The 21,612-nt window shown below is 40.8% G+C and overlaps 1 protein-coding gene across 3 annotated transcripts in view; it reads right to left on the bottom strand.

Moving 5' to 3' along the window:
* Positions 1-21,612, bottom strand: part of nup35 (nucleoporin 35) — a 95,684-nt gene that overhangs the window by 21,452 nt on the left and 52,620 nt on the right. For all 3 annotated transcript variants that reach the window (XM_030429130.1, XM_030429132.1, XM_030429131.1), the window contains exons 4-5: positions 20,907-20,964; positions 8,864-8,972 (exon numbers count right to left, since the gene is read on the bottom strand). In XM_030429130.1, coding sequence (XP_030284990.1) covers positions 8,864-8,972; positions 20,907-20,964 — 167 coding nt within the window. The remainder of the gene's footprint in view (positions 1-8,863; positions 8,973-20,906; positions 20,965-21,612) is intronic.

Genomic DNA, 21,612 nt, shown 5'->3' with positions numbered 1-21,612 from the left:
GAGGTTTGGACACGTGTGTATTTCTCTCTCCCTCTCTCCCTACTTGGAGCGGGGTGTGTGTGTTCTCTCTCCCTCTCCCTACTTGGAGCAGGGCGGAGTTCCCTTGCCATCGCGGTGATATCAGAGTGCAACCCCCCTTCAAAGAGAGCTTTAATGATGAGAGATATGTTTTATATGTAGTTGAATATTAATTTGTGTTAACGTTTATCATGTACCAGACAAGTGCACCGTGATGGCCTTACTTGTGTTTAGAGCCGTTTGCACAAGTTAGCATTAGCAGTCCAGTTCAATGGTGGTTGAGATTTTCAGTCAGCGTCAGCTACCAAACAGAAGTTCGTGTGTGTGTGTGCGTCTCACTCAGTGGGACACACACGTATCACAGCGATATATGAGAGTGCTGCGCCGACTGAAGGAGAGCTTTTGTAACTTTGAGAAACAGTTTTATACTTGGTTAAATATTTATTCCTGTTAACGCTGATGCAATTTAGAACAGAAACTTGAACAGTTTGTTGCTTAATGCGCATCTGACATCACGTTATTTTCCTCTGCTAATTTATGTTCTGGGGTTGCCATTCTGGCAGCTTCTTTTACATTTTGGTTTAGACCTACTAGTGTGTTGTCTTTGCATATTAGGTGGCATAGTAGCCTAAGACATGCTCATTTTATTTTATGTAGAAAAATTTAAACCATGGCATCTTAAATTACAAATCAAGCACTTTATTTCTACGGCTTATTTATTTATGGTTTATTGTTTTCTTAAATTATTTAAATGTGTTGACAAAAGACATTTTGTGATAACCTGATTATATCTGTCTTATAATATGTCAGCAAGCAATGCATCATCAAGACTGTGTTGTAGATGTGGAAGCCTTTTACCCGTGCACAGTTAACCATATGCACCGATCCATATGATGCACACATAATGTGGGTGATATGAATGTAAGATGATGGAAAAGATTGACACTGATCTGTGTTTTTGTTTATTCTTTTTAAAGAAACTAGTGCATTGCCCGTAGGAAATATGTGTTCCTATAGAAAAGTAGGAGGTTAAGAAGCTTTTTCATGGATGGCCAAATGAGGCTGTGTTTGAAGGTGGGACATCAGGGATATTTAGGTTTGTTGTGAAATCCAATATTCCAGGGTTAGGGTTCCGTTTTTTACTATTTTTGATTTTGCCATTATATTTCACCTTAAAAACTATTTACTTGGTGTCATTATTTTCAGCACAACCTCACATGTGTAACTGTACAGTTATTTTTTCATTTTGATTTACTGTATTAACACAATGGACCTAAAATCACAAAAAAACATAAAATCCAAGTAGAAAAAAGTTGGATTATTTTACTGTGAAAACCACAAATATGTTTTAAAAAAACATTTTTTATTACTTATAATGCAAATATAAATTGTTGTTTGCTAAATTTGTGCATACATTTTAAAAATTTACGAAGTTATATGTAAGTATTTACATTTAAATGCAGGCAATGCTCAGGTCTGCCTGAGCTCCTTCCAGCTGAATGAAGAGCTACACTGCCTGCTCCACATTCAGCTTCTCCTCATTGTTCTGACTCATTAAACAAAAAACCGACTCCACAACACACTAAACACACTACACCAAACACTACATAACACACTAACTATACACTCCAAACACGCTAAATGTCACAAATCTCTCAACTCTCAATATCACTGTCTGTACACCGACGGTTGTTGCCTGTCAATCATCCGCCTCTGTCCCTCCCACAACTTCCTGTTCCTCAACAACCAAACTTGCTGCTTGGACACTTTAGTGACAAAAGCCCGTTTTTACCGTTTCTTCTGCACTAGACACAAAGCAAACGTGACGGCAATGTTCGCGAAAAAGCGTGGTGGACATTATTCACCCTAAGTCCGGTTTTGGACGTGCCGGTGGGTCCGGTCCGTCGACTTGGGAGCTAGCTATACACGAACATTCCGATTCCACTTTGTTGTACACGTGTATCTGGATCTCCTCAGACCGGAACAGACTCAGTCCGGACTCGTTTAATCTCATTAATCCACAACAGTCAGTTTAGATGCACAAAACAGAACGGGACTGAACCGCCGGCAAAATCCCGGTCCAGCTCGCGCTGCTTGTTTCTTAAGGTGGGGGGTCGCAGTGGGCTCTGCAGTGATTGGCTCTGGTGCGCACGTAACTGTGGTGGCTTGGTGGACAATGCTCGCGAATTTGTAAAGCATTTATGAAATTATTTATTAACGGTGTCATTGCAGTCCAAACAAATGCGAAGTCGCACACCCTTGAAACACGCAGCAGCCATGTTGTAAGTCTCAGGTCAGTCTGATCCTGATCCGCAGAGATATTTGATAAACACACACACACACACACACACACACACACACAGATTCCTTGCTTTTATAGAGAGATGGCAGAGCAGAAAACCAATCCAGTGTGGCAGCATTTCACAGAGCCTACTCCTGGAAAGGCTTGTTCTACCTCACCCGTTTTTAACATTTGTTAAATATTGTTTACTTGTTCTTGTTCTACCTCACCTGTTTTTAACATTTGTTAAATATTGTTTACTTGTTCTTGTTCTACCTCACCTGTTTTTAATCTTTGTTATATATTGTCTACTTGTTCTTGTTCTACCTCACCTGTTTTTAATCTTTGTTAAACATTGTTTACTTGTTCTTGTTCTACCTCACCTGTTTTTAATATTTGTTAAATATTGTTTACTTGTTCTTGTTCTACCTCACCTGTTTTTAATATTTGTTAAATATTGTTTACTTGTTCTTGTTTTACCTCACCTGTTTTTAATATTTGTTAAATATTGTTTACTTGTTCTTGTTCTACCTCACCTGTTTTTAATATTTGTTAAATATTGTTTACTTGTTCTTGTTCTTCCTCACCTGTTTTTAATATTTGTTAAATATTGTTTACTTGTTCTTGTTTTACCTCACCTGTTTTTAATATTTGTTAAATATTGTTTACTTGTTCTTGTTTTACCTCACCTGTTTTTAATATTTGTTAAATATTGTTCACTTGTTCTTGTTTTACCTCACCTGTTTTTAATATTTGTTAAATATTGTTCACTTGTTCTACCTCACATTTTTTAATTTCAATAAATGTTCCTTTTTTTAAAACTGAAACTTGTAACATTTGTTATCATCATTGTGTAATTTTTATGATGAAAATTGAGGGAGCAAAAGTAGTATTCGCTCCAAATATCGGCTCAAGTAAATCGGCAGTCCGTATCGGTCTTCGGCTAAGGCTAATGAAAAAAAAAAAAAAAAAAACGGTATCGGCATCGGCCCTAAAAAATCCATATCGGTCGATCCTTAGTTAATAGCTTCTATTTTTCAGTCATATCTGTAAACACCATCTGAACAAAAATGCACAACTGCAGTCTAATTAAAGGGCCCTATGATTTCCGCGATCACGGAATCGCGGAATTGGCCGATTAAAACAGAAAAATGGAATTGTTTAACGCGGAATATCGCGGAATTTGACATAATGTCACTGAAATGCTGTTTTCGTGTGGAAGAGGAACGTATGTCTGAGGAAAACTGCACGGAGGGAAGCAAATCTGGGTGGCACAACAAGTCCCCACCCCCCACCCCCCCAAACAATGTAAGCATGGCGAAGCGGCTGCCCACGGCTCCGTCTTCGTCGCTGAAAAAACGGAGAGACTCGACATTAACCCCTCAGTACAGAGCCGAGCAGGGCTGCAATAGGGCTGGGCGATATGGACTAATAGTCATATCCCGATATATTTAGGCTGAATATCGATATACGATATATATCCCGATATTTTTATGCAAAGTGAGAGCAAATGTTCAGTCAAAGTCAAAGCCAAATATGACATGTGGGTGGGAATTTCGTCATTTTAGGGGCAAGTCCATTTGGCCTTCACGTCCTAATTTATAATAAGACATGGATTATGTATTTAAACATTTTTTAAAATACCAATATCAAGTTAATGTTACATTACAAAACAGTTTTTCTTAAGTAGGGTTAGGGTGAGGTGGGGGAGTTATTGACTGGGAAGTTCGAATCTGTGAATATATTTCCAACTTTACCGGACTAAATCCTACCACATAAGTCGGTTACGTCAAAATCGGCTGAGCTCGCTCGCTGTGCTGTAAGTTTTGTTCTTCTGTTTTGAGACGCTGCTGCTGTTTGAGAGGCTTTCACGTGAGAACATCGTGATGATGAAACTCCACCTGCGGGAACCGCGGACTCACTGAAGTTACTGTGAGTGACTACTGTGCACTCAGGTGGCTGTAATTCAAGGCAAGCTCGCTACACTGTCCGGTGGCCGTGCGATGATTTTTTTTCACGGGGTATCAAGGCAAAAGTGCAGGGCAACGGCGGCCACCAAAGTGTTTGTTGAAGAGTGCCGGAGTGTCTGTTCCAGCCCCTCCCCTCTCTGTGCATGAAGGAGGAGGGGCGGGGGGAGCAGTGCAGAGAGCTCCGGGTCAGCGGCTTGCCCGGAGCAGGGATCACAGCGCAAATTTGAACTATATCGATGTATGCGATATGGTCTAATTCCATATCACATTTCAAAAATATATCGATGTAAGTTTTATATCGATATATCGCCCAGCCCTAGGCTGCAACTAACGATTATTTTGGTTGTCAACTAATCTATCGATTATTTTGGCAGCATCTGTTTCTACTTTGGTTTTACCTTCATATTCTCAGAGCAAATTAAAAACCCATGAAACATGCATTTGAAAACATTATATTTTGAAACACAAGTGGATTTTTCAACTGAACTAATTAATACTAATTATTACAGTTTTTAATTGATTACATATCTTACAAATTAATTATTATGTTATAAATCATCGCATTAAGTGGAGGTTTACTATTCAGTGTTTTATCCAATTTATATTATTACTGTTTACTGACTTAATATCCTACACATGAATTATTACTGATATCGTTGCTGTCAGACAGAAACATCTTATTTGCAAATTTGACTTATTTTTTTAGAATCATTTTACTGGCCACCCTTCACATCTGTACACAATATTAGCCAATAAATGTATTAGAGAGCCTGTCTCCAGCTGGCCTCTTGGCTGATGACACATGGGGCAGCACAACCACACTTGTTGTTGTCATTTGAGATCTGTTGCATTTTTTATAACTATGAACTTTAATAAATCACTTTTTGGTTGCACACTAACGGATGAATATGTCTAAAAAATGCAAATCCATTTCAGTTTGATTTGCTTGTAGGTTTGTAGGCTATTTTTTTTTTAAATAACTCAAAATAATGACTGTATTTCCAGCTACAAAAGGGAAAATCTCTCTCCTCCCTCCATTGTTGTTGTGTCGCTGCGTGAAGTACACGTGAGCTCTCCTCATGCTGAAAACGTGACTTTTCGCATACGTGACATCACTCCTTGAGACGCAGGAAGAAAGCAAACATTTATTTTTACTGAGGAAAATGACAAAAACAATAGTAACACACAGTGACTTGAATAAGTAACTTTAATCTGATTACTGGTTTGGAAATATTAATGCGGTAGATTACTCGTTACTGTGGCCGGGCCGGGCCACTCTTGGGGGCCGGGCTGGGCCGTGCCAGGACTCAACGTGCACGGGGTCGGGTCGGGTTTGATGTTTTTGGGCTCGATCTGAGCTCTACTACAGAGTCACACGAAAATTTAATGTCATATATTGAAGACAGGAGGTTACCGCCCAAAAATGTTCCCAAACTTTGGACGTGTTTGGTTTCGCTTTCCTGCTCTCCTCAACATGTTCCGCCATCATTCATATTCTTCTTCTTCTGCGGAACCGTCTTCTTCTTCTATGCCACACTGTGGTGCGCATTCTAGTAGCGGTGCTAAAGTGATTTGCTCCGGCTCAAATCTTTTTTTTTTTTTTAAATGATGATAAATAATAATAACAATAATAAATACAACGTGTCGACGCACAAATTTTGTGTTGACAAATTTTTATTGTCGACGTAATCGATTACGGCGACTAATCGTTGCAGCCCTAGAGCCGAGCAGTTCCCGAATGACTTGTACGTGTCAGGTGAACCTGTTGTTTTGCAAAGAAGCAGACCTGAGAAATCATAATTAAAGTTGTAATGCGAGAGAGTTAGCCACCTGCCCGATTCATATTATCGGCATATCGCCAGAGTGACTGTTAACTGCTGCTAACAGTAGCTGCTGTTAGCTAGCTAGCCCCGTTAGCCACAGCCCTCTTAGCTGACTCTGCCTGGGCTGGGAGCTCAAAGGACAGGGGGAGGGTTGGTGTTTTCAATGCTAGCTGGTAAGTATGTTATTGACATAACGTCATGTGTATAATTTCTCATTTTGTTGGTCATCTTTGCAAATTTTTTGAATATTTACAACTTACATTTTCAGAACAATTTTGATATGCAAACATTTACTGGATCTGCCTGAGATTTGACCATGTTTTTATTCAGTGAATCCCAAATTAAACCCATAAAAACACAAAATATACTACTGTATGAAGACATGATGAAGTCAAGATGTTTTTGATGCACTTTAGTGTACTCTACGGTACAGTATTGAGGAAATGTGTTTGTCACCTCAATACATTTAAGGTAATTTCTATTTAATTTGTGTACATCTTGTCATTTACATTAAAGCAACACTGTTTTAGTAGTAAAATAAGAGTAAAAGGTAAAAAAAAAAAAAATGGATTCCCAAAATTTAAAAATGGTATTTGGGAAAAAATAAAACGGAAATTGGGAAAAAATGAAACGGATTTTATAGGGCCCTATAATTACAGTGAGAAACTTTCACAGTCTGCTATGTTTCCTCGGTCATTATTTCACAGCGCTGTGTAACTGTACTTCTTGATAGCTGAAGAGAACCCGAAATAAGGATTCAGCTGCCTCGACGAAGGCCTCTTTTATCTTCCCTCCATCTTGGAAGGACTTCTTATGCTTAATGATAGAGTGACTCACCCGTAACGATGCTTCGGTGGTGGCCCTGTGAATTCCGCTGTGTGAAAAATGACTGACCGATTAACTGTGATTTTAGTTCCCTAACCTTTCTCTTTCTCAGCTGGCTTTTTGGAGGGAAGTTGGTATCGTACTTTTTATGAACAGTGCAAAAGTGCCTCTCAACATTCCCTTTGGAAAACAGCGATGGTAGTTGAAAAAGCAGACAAATGCACTTTGAAAAAGACATAGTGAAAAAAAGTCCTCCTGGTATGTTTTGGGTTTTTTATGTGGTCCAGCTGCCCCACTAATTTTTTATATCCCTTCTTTTGTTGATATCAATTGAAGCCGCTAACCAGGTCACTTAGCTTGTTTGTGTCTTACAGTAGCTAGCGCATTTGCGCATGCATGGTGACCCGTGACGTGTGATCTGTACAAGAAGAGATCTAAGGCTGGCCGTCCTGTACGTTAATTAGGTGGCATAGATTCGACTTGGCCTTTTGGAGATTATTTAATTCATTCATTTTCCTGCTGCTTAATCTAGAAAAGAAATTGGAATGTCACGCAATCTACCAGCACTACCTCTGCGGTCTACCGGTCGATCGTGATCAACGTATTGGGCACCCCTGCACTAAAGTCAATTAAGTCCATCACTGAGAAAAAAATAAATCTGGAAATAAGCATCATCAAAGAAATTATCCAAACTCGAAAGATTGAGCATATTCATTGGTCCCATCCAAAAAATCAACTTGCAGACTGCATCACGAAAAGAGGCACTTCTGCTCCCCAGTTGATTAAGGCACTCAGTGAAGGACATTGGAAAATTCTCTGAGCCATATGTTGCAACTCATGTTGTAGTCATGTTCAAAAAGTTGGTCAAAAAAGAAGGTCACAGGGTTTTTTAAGAGAGTGAGTTTGTTATGTCACAGGCATTTGTATATTGCACTGGTGTGCTGTACACCAATCAGCCACAACCTTAAAACTACTGACAGGTGACGTGAATAACATTGATCATCTCATCACAATGTAATGTTCTGCTGGGAAACCTTACGTGCTGGCATTCATGTGAATGCCACTTGACACGAACCACCCATCCAAACACTGTTGTGTACCAAATACACCCCCTCATCACAACAACACTACCCAAGGGCAGTGGCCCCCCCAGCAGGACAATGTGCCCTGACACACTGCAAACACTGCTCAGAAACAGCTTGAGGAACACAATAAAGGGCCCAAGATGTTGACTGGGCCTCCAAATTCCCCAGATCCCAATCTGATTGAGCATCTGCATGACTTGCTGGAGCTGGTCTGATCCATTGTGTCCCCACCCCCCGACATACAGGAACCAGAGGATACACTGTAAAACACCACAGGACACACTCAGAGGTCTTAAGTCCATGTCTTGACAGGTCAGAGCTGTTTTGGCTGCACAAGTGGAACCTTCACAATATAAGGCAGGTGGTCATAATGTTATGCCTGATCGGTGTATATCCTGCTGGTATAACAACTACATGTGTGAGATAATATATTGTTACCAAATGTGTTTTAGTAGAAAACAGAAACTTTTATTATGATGTCTGAGGAAGTGACATTGTTCGTTATTGTGTTTGTGGTGAACATGGTGGATGTTAATTAAGCAGTTCTCAAAGAGAAAAAGAGTGTTTCTTGTTGTGTAACATTTACTTTATGAAGTGGGCCCCTATCTGAGACCATAAATTAGATATAACATAACATAGATTTTATTCTGTATTTCTCCAATATTTATTTGGGCTTTTGACATTCCAAATGTGTTATGTGTAAAATCTAAATTGCCATCCATATAAGGTACCTTCATCAGTAACTGGGGTTCGCTGTTTAAAATCTTTAATCTAACTACCCATGCGGCTGTCATTGAGTTGAGTTTTCCACCATCTAGTTGGTGGAAAAAAAAAATGGTTGCCAGATTTGTCCATAAATACCCAAAGACAGTGACCCAGGTCTGGTCCAGCTGATCGTCAGATGACAGAGACTCTCCCTGACTGTAGAAGGGATCCACCTGAGCTGGAGACAGGCACACCTGCTGCACACCTGAAGAAAGAGACACGTAGACAGCAGTGATCAGTCAATTGACGCTTGGGTCTGGCTGTCTGGGGCAGCTTACAAGAAAATAATCAAGGTTGCAGATGGGCAATGAGTGACAAAGCAGTGTTACCTGGGGAGTCAGGTCTGGTCTGATGGTAATATTGCAACATTACATGTTAATGGACAGGATTAAACCTGTTTTGATCCACACCCAGTAGAAGAAAAAGACACTGTAGTGCCACTATGCACTATGGCTAATCCACAAGAGTCAGCGGAGCTAGAGGAACCGTCCGCTACTTTCAGATCAGCCAAAAAAGTGTAAGAGAGCAAGAGTTGGAGTGGACGAAGATGGTGTGTTGCAGTTGTTCAGCAATGGTAATGGAAGGGAATAACGCGAACACATAGATGGCATTGCCCAAATGTGTTAATTACCGGAATGACACAATTAATGAAAAAATAAATAACAATTCTAGGTGCTGTATCGTAGGCAACTGGATGTGTTTCAGTTTCTTGAAGACGTTTCAGCTCTCATCCAAGAGGCTTCTTCAGTTCTAACGAACTGTAGGGGAAATGTTTTTTCTCCTTCAGATGTAAGTTGACACTCTTGAGTCCTCCTGTGTTGTGCCATTTGTTTATGGAGGGGTGGTTTTTTCTCCCCAATGTACAAATCTGTGCAGTCCTGGCTGCATTGAACAGCATAAACTACACTACTCTGTTTATGCCTGGGTGTTCTGTCCTTGGGATGGACAAGTTTCTACCTCAGTGTGTTGCTAACTTTGAAGTGAACTGGGATATGATGTCTTTCCCGGTTTACAAGTGTCCTTAACGACTCTGTAAGGACCAGGGTGGGAATTTCACCGTTGCCCCAGTCTTTGGCCTTGATGCCCCGGGAAAAAAAATCATTGTACGGCCACAGTGGCCTTTGTGCCCCTGGCCCAGTCAGCATAGTGGGCTTGCCTTGAATTACAGCCACCTGAGAGCACAGTAGTCACTTATTAGTCACTCACTTGACTTATGTGGTAGGATTAAGTTCGGTTAAGTCGGAAACAAATTAGAACCCATTCCCGGATCAATAAGCGAAACATTGTTAAAACACGAATGACGACTCTTTTCTTCTGTAGTAAGGTAGACAACGCGCTACAGCCATATTTTCATCAAAACGAGCGCTTCTCTGGGCTGGACATTAACATTGGTCTGTATGGTCAGCCGTTTGTGAGACGAGGTGAGACGAGGGCGCATGGACCGTCTACAAAGTGCAACACTGAAAAGAGATTCTACAAAAAATATTCAGTAACTTCACTATTATTCAGTGTAGTGTCACCAAAATCACTCCACACATCAGTGGTCTCCTGCTGGTTATTAGGGGGCCAAGCCCAAGGGGCCGATGGAACACGTATGCTTGCATAGGACCAGCGGTCCTAGGAACCCTATTGTAATTGTAAAGATTTTTAAGTGGTGCTGCAGGCTAAAGCGTGCAAGGGAGGCCGGTGCAATTTGGAGGGTTGGTCCAGACTCCTGCGAATATCTCAGAGACAACAAACTACATATATCCGCCTGCAGGGGGCGCTATAACCTAGGCCAACACGTTTTTGCCTATAACTCCCAAACCTGTAAGTCGTACATTCAAAACCCTTGTATCCCCAGATTCCCTGAATGGAGCTGAATCACTTTGCGATTGGTCACGCCCACTTCCGGTTAGAAAGTTTTTTCGCAAAACCGCAAAAACTGGAAAACCTACTTTTTCGAACTCCCCCTTGGGATTTTGTCCGATCTGCATGAAACTTGGCACGTACACTCTTCAGCTGGATCTGATTTAAAGTTATCAAAAGAATTTTGTTCGGTCAAAAAATTGGCAAATTATTCACGAACACATTTCTGTAGCTACCTTTACAAATGTAAACTGTTTGATATCTCGGTCAAACTAAATGCTGTTAACACCAAATTTGAGATCCTTGGTTGCCATGACACTGGGAAGGGATGAGCCCAATTTGGCGAATTTTGGCCACTAGGGGGAGCTAAAAATATGGGAAGTTTATATCTCTTGAACAGCTACACCGATTTTTACGAAATTTGGTCGGTATGATGTACGGCCAATCCTGAGGCCATATCTTGAAGGTGGTCATGACTGGTCAATGTGGGCGTGCCTTATTACAACAAATCCAAATCGGCACACATTCAGCCTTTTGCACTTCCAGTGCACTTCCCATTGCAGCGAATACCACGGCTCAGACGTTGGCCTGTGTCCTCACTTTTGCCCGGAGCCTGTCATCCTTTGGGGCCAACTTCCGTGGGCTATGAGGTGCGTGGGGTCCGAGTTGCGCAGGGGGGCTTTGCCCCCGTTCATAACTACTTGCAGTTCTAGTTACAAATTTTTTTGTTTGGAAAAAATGCGTTTTGGCATAATTCTTGGGAATTTCTATTGGGAGAAATATTCAATACCTTCAACTAATATTCAGTATAGTGTCACTAAATTATTATTTTTTTAAAAATGTTTTCTAATGTAACATTAACTTGATATCGGTATTAAAAATGTTTCAATACATAATCCACATCTTATTATAAATTAGGATGTTATGGTATCAATCTGAAAGGTAAATCATCAAATTTTACTCAATGGCCTTTTTGCCCTGTCATGTGGCCTTGGTGCCCCTAATGAAAGGGAAAAGTAAAAGCCAAATGGCCTTGCCCCTAAAATGACGAAATCCCCACCCTGGTAAGGACACTGCCACACAGAGCTTAAAAGCTAAAAAAAATTAAATGAGCAATTCATAAAAGATCTTTCTCCTCTGATTAAATTTTAATCGGAAGAAGAGAAAAATCTGTATCTACCGATCTTTTTCTTCCCAAAAACTACATGTGCAGGTATTAATTATGGTCATTTTTTGTCACTGTAGTTTTACATTTTAAATTAACCTAATCCAAGCAAACCTTACTCAATATTAGCTAACTGAAACTTCGTACTGTGTGAATGACCAACGGCGGAGAATTGATGAACCGCCGCTGCGGTGTTAATGCAGCGTCTCTGTGTGAGAGAGGCCATTTTCAGCCTCCGCAGGTACTACCACTTCCTGTTTGGGACAACGCGTCAACGCAAATTATTCATGTCCCAGCCCTAGTTGCATTGATATCAGCTTTGACTTTGGACTTTGCGTCAGTCTCTTATGGTGGCTGCCAGTTTATTAGCTTGCGAACAAAATAGTATGTAATGCCGCTTTTCCACCAAAATTTGCGGGTCTACACTGGTTTCTAAAAAACATGGATCAACCTGCTAAAATTGAGTATTGACCCCATTCCCTATAGTGTTGCACGGTAAACCAACACTAGAACGGTACCGGGGTACCCAGCCGTTAAAAACGATACTTTTTCACGTTGTTAGTATCGGTACTTGATGAATGAACTTAGTGCGACAGCAGAGCAGTGTGTCTGTGTGCAGCTTCTCTCTGCTTCCTCACTGCCTGCAGGCAGAGTGGGCGTAGTTTCACGGTGACAGCCACAGAGCAGAGTGAGACAGACACGGCTAAAAGTGGCATGAGTGCTGTAAACGATGTAAACGATGCTTTGAATCCATAATGACCAAGGGAGCCAACATGTTCAACTTGGCGAAACATCTAGCTGACAGACATGCAGACTTGTTCCAAGAGTTCAAAGAGCTGCAGGTTAGCGATAGATGACATAAATATCCCCCGGATGTAAGTCAAGTGATATTTTTTGGTGACAAGTGAACCTTTTTCACCATCAGAGTTGCACGAGGCAGTCAGGGGTAAAGCATGTATATATATATATCTATATATAGATATAGATATAGATATTTTATTCGGATAGTGCTTGTATTTTTACTTGTTTTTTTTAAACGTTTTAATTTTAAGTTCAACATTCTGTCATCTAATATTTTATTCTATTACTTTTAATGATGTTTTAGTTTTCCGCCGCGGTATAGTTTCAGTATTGGTATCGAGATATTTTAGGCATATATAGATATATTTTGACCGAAGTCATAATTTTGGTATCGTGACAACACTATGTGCTTGTCAAGCAGGCAGCTGAGCACTGGTCCAAACAGTGATGAGACATACACTAGCAACCAATGCCAGACTCATGTCATGCAGTCAAGCTTGTTGTTGGCTTAGATCTATACAATTTGCCATGATAAATAACTTTTTATCATTGATCATGTTAGCTGGTGAACTAATTTGGCAAGCTAGACAACAAACATATTCACTGATACCCCTTTTCCAGTGCTCAAAAATCCCTCCTAAACCCGCTAGAATCAGGCTTTTCTATGCAGTTTGAATGTGTATACTCCATGTTTTTCGGGCCAATTGACCCTGCAGTAGAAACAGGTTTTTATCCCCTTGGCTTGGCTTGGCACGGCTTTGATCTAAACTTAAAACCCAGGTGAACACACTCAATTCTGCTGTGCAAAGTGATGATCTGGTGGTGCCGAAAAAATAAAGAAATTTGGGGTATGGTCTATTGCAGGGGTGCCCAATACGTCGATAGCGATCGACTGGTAGATCACAAAGGTAGTGCGAGTCAACCACGTGACATGGCAGGAAATTTAATGAATGAATGAATCTCAGAAAAGCCAATTCGAATCTAAGCCACCTGATTGACGTCTGAGATCTCTTCTTGTACAGGTCACACGTCACCGTGCGTGCGCAAATGCACTGCTTCTGCAAAACAACAGTGAGTTAAGTGACCTGGTTAGTGGCTTGAATTGATAACAACCAGAAGGGATATAAAAAAATAAGTGGGAGGAGGACTTTTCACTATGTCTTTTTCGAAGTGCATTTGTCTGATTTTATTCGGATGGTGCTTACAGATATTACTGGAAAAGAGGAGCCATTACAGTGAAACGCTCACCAAAATGCATCTTAGGCTTTTTTTGTGAATGGATATGAGACATGAGCTTTGAAAACATTGTTTGTGTACACAGAGTTTGCTAAAAAGAAAGTTTTTTAACAACTCACCTTAGCAGTAGCTTGTTCCACTAGCCGCCGTCATGACAGACAATAAGTACCGGCTTTTGATTTTAGTATTGTCTATCTATAATACACGGAATCTCTGTCTGTCTGTCTGTGTGTGTATGTGTGTGTGTGTCAAATATCTCTGCGGATCAGGATCAGACTGACCTGAGACTTTCAACATGGCTGCTGTGTGGTTCAGTGGCGTGCAATTTAGCATTTGCTTGGACTGCAATGATACCGTTAATACATTGTTTCATAAATGCTTTACAAATTCCATGAGCATTGTCCACCGGAGCCACTACAGTCACGTGCGCACCAGAGCCAATCACTGCACACAGTGGCCACGCGCGCACCAGAGCCAATCACTGCAGAGCTCAAGCCCACGACATACCTGAAGAAACAAGCGGATTTATACCCGCAGCGGTGCGAGCTCGACCAGGATTTTGCCGGCGGTTCGGTTCCGTTCTGTGCATCTAAACTGACTGTTGTGGATTAATGAGATGAAACAAGTCCAAGTCTGTTTGGGTCTGAGGAGATCCGGAGACACGCTGTGGATGTTCGGCCCACCGCCCGAGTCGACGGAGCGGACGCACTGGCACGTCCAAAACTGGATTTAGGGTAAATAATGTCCAACACGCTTTTTCGCGAACATTGCCATTACGTTTGCTTTGTGTCTGGTGCAGGAAGAAACAGTAAAAATGTGCTTTTGTCACAAGTGGATTTATACCTGCAGCGGCGCGAGCTGGACCGGGATTTTGCAGGCGGTTCGGTCCCATTCTGTTCTGTTCATCTAAACTGACTGTTGTGGATTGTAATGAGATTAAACAAGTCCAGACCGAGTCTGTTCGGGTCTGAGGAGATCCGGAGACACGCGGTCAACAAAGTGGGATCGGAATCTGTGGATGTTCGTGTTTAGCTAGCTGCTAGCCGCTAACCGCCCCACACGGCCTACCTACCGAGTTGACGGAGCAGATGCACTGGGACGTCCAAAACTGGATTTAGGGTAAATAATGTCCAACACGCTTTTTCGCTAACATTGCCGTTACGTTTGCTTTATGTCTGGTGCAAGAAGAAACAGTAAAAATGTGCTTTTGTCACTAAAGTGTTCAAGCAGCAAGTTTGGTTGTTGAGGAACAGGAAGATGTGGGAGGGACATCGGCGGATGATTGACAGCAGCAGTGATGTGTTGGAGACGGCGACAGATATAGCGAGTTTTGAGAGTTGAGAGATTTGTGACATATAGCGTGTTTGGAGTGTATAGTTAGTGTGTTATGTAATATTTGGTGTGGTGTGTTCAGCGTGTAGTGGAGTCGTGTTGTGAGGCAAACCAAGGAGGAGACGGCTGAATGTGGAACAGGCAGGAATGAGCTGAGGAGCCTGAGACATTGCCTGCATTTAAATGTAAATAGTTACACATAACTTTTTAAATTTCAAAAACTTATGCACCAATTTAGTAAACAACAATTTATATTTGCATTATAACTAATGCAATTGGTTCATTAAACATATTTGTGGTTTTCACAGTAAAAAAACAAACTTTTTCTACTCTGATTTTATGTTATTTTGTGATTTTAGGTCCATAGTGTTAATATAGTACCTTAAAATGAAAAAATAACTGTACAGTCACACATGTGAGGTTGTGCTAAAAATAATTACACCAAGTAAGGCAAGGTAAATAGTTTTTAAGGTGAAATATAATGGTATAATCAAAAGTAGTCAAAAACAGCCAATTATATACCTGACGTCCCACCTTCAAACACAGCCTCATTTGGCCATCCATGAAAAAGCTACTTAACCTCCCACTTTTCTTTAGGAAAACATGCTTCCTACGGGCAATGCACTAGTTTCTTAAATGAGGCTCCTTTTTCAACTTCAAGGTCAATATTGTTTTGCGCTAACAACAAAACAATGAATTATACGTGCATTTATATGGAACTAAGCTTTAGGAGCAGTCCACCTTAACTGTCCTCCATGTTACGCTGCATTCGGAGATCGACACTTCTCACTGGCAGGCATAGCCGGTCTTAACATAGAGGCATAGGTAGGCGGTTGCTTGGGGCCCCTCCACCAGCGGTTGTAGGGGGGCCCCACCATTCTCCAAAAAAAAAAAAGGAAAATAAGAAATTTATCATCATGAATACTTCAAAAACGTGGTAATTTTTATTAATATGCAATTAATTCTTTAGAAAAACGTTTAAGTATTAGTTAAAATGTCAAATTCATGGGTATCTGTCTCACATACATCCCCTACTTTCACAATGAAATGGACTAGTCCGTGACGGACTGCAAAAGATGAACACAAACGACACTCCAGTCCAGTTGGTGGCGGTAATGCACCGTTTGCCAACCGCCAATAAACCACACAGAAGGAGAAGAAGAAGAAGAAGAAGGAGAAGAAGAAGAAGAAGAAAAACAAGTAAACAAACAGACGTAAAAAGGAGTAAAAGCTAAAATGAAACGAAACTACCCGAGCAGTTCGAATAAACAGAAAAAAAAGATGCGGAGAAATATATATCAAAGCTGCCAAAGCTGACAAACTATTTTACCACTGCTGTGGTGACCAAAGTGTTGGACATGCCGGCGCTGCAACAGCAGCGGCAGCAGCAACAGCTAACGTTAGCTGTGAAGTGCCTGACGTTGACACAGACAAGGTGGAGGAGTTGTCCAGTGATGGCCATTTTGACAGCGATGATGACGATGATGATGACAATGATGATGACAATGGTGGGGTTCTGGTGAGTCAACCTAGTTCTGCCAGTTATAGCCCTAGCCCTAGGTGTGCTAATCCTGCTGCCACCAACCAAAGCACTGTAGACTTACTAACAGGTGACCCGGCTCTCTGGCCTAAGAAGCTCACGGCTGAGGAGCGATGTTCGATTGTTCGCAAAGGTCCCATACAAATTAGTGTGGAATTCCCCAAAAATCAAGAGGGTCGGAGATTTACTAGTAATAACTACTACATCCAAATGAAAAACGGGGAGAAGATTAATAGGACGCGGCTTATCTACAGTGAATCAGGGGACTGTGTTATGTGCTTTTGTTGCCGACTTTTTGGAGACGGGAACACACAGTTGAGTTCAGATGGGTTTAACAATTGGAGAAACCTCGGAGCTCACCTGAAGCAGCATGAGAGGTCTGCTGAACATGTGTCTCATATGGAGTCCTGGCACACAAAGACTGCAGACAGGCACAGCCATTGATCAGTTGAACCAAAATGCAATGATGGCAGAAATTGACAGATGGAGAAATATTCTAAGAAGATTGCTTACCATAATTATCTATCTAGCTGAGCGGAATCTTGCTTTTCGTGGGAGTACAGAGAAATTATGAGCATGGCAATGGAAACTTCCTAGGACAAGTACAGCTGATGGCAAAATTTGACCCTTTCATGAAAGAACATTTAAGAAGAATCCAGGAAAAAGAACTGTCAGACACATATTTGAGTAAGCACATCCAGAATGAATTGATAACCCATGTGGCATCAAGGGCACCCTTGATGCCATTGTTGAAAAAGTGAAGAGGGCCAAATATTATGCCATCATAATGGATTGCACGCCTGACATAAGCCACAATGAACAGCTGTCCGTGGTCCTGCGCATAGTTAATTGTGAGCTCCACAAAGGCGTGTCCATCCACAAGCATTTTGTAGGCTTTCTTATGGCAGAGGACACAACTGGCAAAGGCCTACTCAAACTTTTCCTTGGACATCTGGAAACACTGCACCTGGATATCTCTGACTGCCGTGGTCAATCGTATGATAATGGCAGTAATATGCAGGGAAAGAAGCAGGGGGTACAAAAGAGGGTCCTTGACCTCAACCCCAAAGCCCTCTGTGTCCCGTGTGGAAGTCACACACTGAACCTGGTCATTGGGGATGCAGCCAAATCCTCCCCAATATCCCTCAACTTCTATGGTGTGTTACAGAGACTCTACAATCTTTTTAGTCACTCTGTTCAACGGTGGGCCATTCTTCAGGCGAATGTGAAGGATTTTACCATCAAGACCTTGTCTACCACCAGATGGGAATGCCGCGTGGAGGCTGTAAAAGCTGAACGGTATCAGCTTCCAGACATTTTGAATGCCCTGGAGGCTTTACAGGACTTCGCCAGAGAAAAGAAGGATTCAGAGTGTGCATTCAGTGCTTCAAGCCTCTGCTGGGAACTGAAAAAATGACCATTCATGGTAAGTTGTGTGGTGTGGTACAATGTAGTGTACATTATCAACAAAGTTAGTAAGATCCTACAAAGCCACAAAGTGAGCATTGAGACCATGAAGAGGGAAGTCTCTGCAGTCATAGACTTCCTCCAAGATTTCAGGGAGCACGGATTCAATGCCGCTAAAATAGATGCCAGGGAAATCGCAGAGAAGACTGAGGTGGAGATGATCTGGCCAGAGGTTTGGCAGGAAAAAACAAAAAGGCAGTTTGACTATGAGGGCACAGAGGAGACCACTTCAACTGCAGAGGAACATTTCAGAAGAGAGTTCTTCTTACACCTAGTCGATACTGCCCTGGCCACGACTAGGGAGAGATTCTCATACATGCAGAACTTTTTTAAGATGTATGGATTTCTCTACTCCACTGAGATGATGAAAAGTACAGTACAGGGAGGCAGTCTAGATGAATGCTGCAAAAGGTTTGAGAAAAGTATGGATGATGTTGATGCAGGGGACCTAAAAATGGAAATTACTGGTGCTGTTAATAATAATAATAATAATAATACATTTTATTTGTTTGGTGGCGCCTTTCAAGTCACCCAAGGTCACCTTACATAGGATAAAAGCATAAAATCACAGAGTAATATCACCACATAGTATCACAGAATATTAAAAACAAACATTGATATAAAAGGTCTTTCCCCTGACAGATCTCAACTCCATTGGAAATTCTCAACTACATATACAAAGAGAATCTCCTAGATCTGTATCCTAATCTAAGCATAGCCCTACGGCTCTTGCTTACTCTTCCTGTTACAGCTGCATCAGGTGAGAGAAGTTTCTCTACACTGAAAAGACTGAAAACATATCTGCGCTCAACTATGTCCCAAGAAAGACCGTCATCCCTGGCTGTCATTTCCATAGAACATGAGATAGTGGAAACTCTTGATACAGACTCCATAATTACAAGATTTGCTGAGGCCAAGGCTCACAGAGAAAGACTGGCATGAACATGATGAGAGACAAAAAAAAGGCACAAGGAGGAAGAGAGAGAGGAAGAGAGAGTAAGGGACAGAGACAAAAGCAGAGGGAAAACTCACCTGTCAAGAGAAGTGTAGGAGGAGAAGAGGAAAAGGAGGAGAAGAAGAGAAAGAAATCAAGGGATAGAAAGAGTGAAAAAATTCACAAGGAGGAAGAGTGAGTAAGGGGCAGAGACAAAAACAGAGGTAAAACTCACCTGTCAAGACTCAAGAGAAGTGTAGGAGGAGAAGAGGAGAAAGAAATCAAGGGAGAGAGAGAGAGTGAAAAAAGGCATGAGGAGGAAGAGAAACAGAGGGATGAGGAAGAGAGAAAGGAAGGGACAGAGACCCAAAATAGAGAAGGTAATCATTTAAAAATACAAAAAATAATATTATTTCTTACCCCCAATGATTGATCTACTGTTGTTTTATATCCTCTCACTTCATAATAGAAGAAAGAAGAAGCCTGGCCATCACTAACATCTGGACAACTAAGGTAACTGACTTGACCTTTTATTGGACAAAAAAAAATAGGCCCACACTCATTTTGTTCATAGACCATATTGTTAGTCTGTGACAATGTTTTTTATTATTGTTATTTTTCAGGTACAACTCCATACTCCACACAGACGTCAGCAGTATGTCTCGGAACTCATGCCACTTTCAGCCATGTCTGTCTCGCTCTGCGACTGTCTGTCACCGTTAAACCACGCCCACTCTGCCTGCAGTCAGTGAGGAAGCAGAGAGAAGCTGCACACAGACACGCTGCCCCGCTGTCACACAAAGTTCATAAAGTACAGATACTAATAAAACGTGAAAAAGTATTGTTTTATTGCCTGGGTACCGCGGTACCTTTCTTGTATCGGTTTACCGTGCAACACTACACGCACGTAACGTTACTCTGGCAAACCTGTGGATAAAATGTCTGCAGTGTGGAAACAAATTAAATTAGAAAGCGAAAGTAGTTCAGTGGTGACATGTAACATCTGTTATACGTTTTGTGAGGGGGTAACAAAAGAGCTGCATTTAATAGTACTCATTTGGTACGATAAAATATTACAGAGAAGATAATTAAATTAATCGTTCTGGATAACCAGCTCATCTCCGTGGTAGAGGATCAGAGTTTCCTTCATCATCTCGAGTTTTTGAATCCCCAGTATGCCCTACCATCTCTGCATTACATCACATTGATTCCACTTTCGAGTTACAATGTGCCGCTATGTGCACTAGTTTCGTGGGTCTCATACAGCAGAGCATGTAAAACAGGCAACTGAGGAGATGCTGAACGCGTGTGAAATAGACAAGCAACACGTCCACATCATTGTACGTGACAACGTATGGAATATAAAAAAAGCAATGGATGATATGGAGGTACCAAGCGTGTGCTGCATCTCACACAGACCTGCTAACACAAGGAAGGTGGTAGGCCAATGTTGCAACAGCATATGCAGAATAAGAAAGAACCATATGAAAGTATATACTTTGTTTCAACAAAATGAAAAAAAACTATTTAGGAAAAGCTTGGATGCAGGTACTTTTTTTCTAAATGCAGCTGTATTATCCAGGAAAATATTAGTCAAGGCTAAGTATCGGATTGGGATGGTATCTGCATTTACTAAATATTAAAGGACTCTGATCGGGGTAAAAAAAATACCTGATCAGGATCCCTAAACCATAGTTTTCTGAAAGTTACACAAAGCCTATACCTTTGGGTTTACCACTGTATGTTCTTACTACTCACTACGAAAAACAGTAGTAGAATATGTATTTCCAGTAGCAATGTTAGTAATTGTGCATACCTGTTCCTGGAGTTGAGGCCCCACGTGCCGACAGAGGAGACTGCATTACTGGAAAACACTGAAGAGAGATGAGAGGGAGAGAATCAAAATAGAGATTTAAAAAATGCTTTTCTTGTCTTGATCGTATTTTATCGTCATAACTATTGGACTGCTTTAAACAGTTTTTCTTATCGTTCGTTGTCACCAAACAATTTCAGTTGTTTCATCTAGCAGAGCACTTGTGCAATTTTGTCCTGCATTTACAACTGTTTTGTCATTTACTTCAGAGTAATCTTTACATCAAAACTGAAGTTTATCCGTGTTTTTATTATACACGCTTAAGTACAATAGAAATAATGGACAAATCATGTGTTGCCTTACTAACAAATTCTGTATTATATGTGTGGATGGTCACCTAAGATTTCATACATGAACTTTTATGTTTAAAAATGTTATTTCCATGACTAGTAAGTATTGGCCTTTTTTTTCGCTTTATATTCCCCCAATACTACACTGTCTTTAAGACAAAGTTTTGGTTACTTTAGACTTAGATAAGCTATAGCAGAGGTATATATATATATATATATATATATATATATATATATATATATATATATATACATATATACCTCTGCTATAGCTTGTATATATACATACATATATACATACATATATATGTATATATACAAATATATGTATATATACATATATATGTATATATACATAT

This window comes from Sparus aurata, chromosome 9, assembly GCF_900880675.1.
Source record: "Sparus aurata chromosome 9, fSpaAur1.1, whole genome shotgun sequence".
NCBI lineage: Eukaryota > Metazoa > Chordata > Actinopteri > Spariformes > Sparidae > Sparus > Sparus aurata.
The sequence above is the reverse complement of the archived record's forward strand: the minus strand, read 5'-3'. Positions and strand labels throughout refer to the sequence as shown.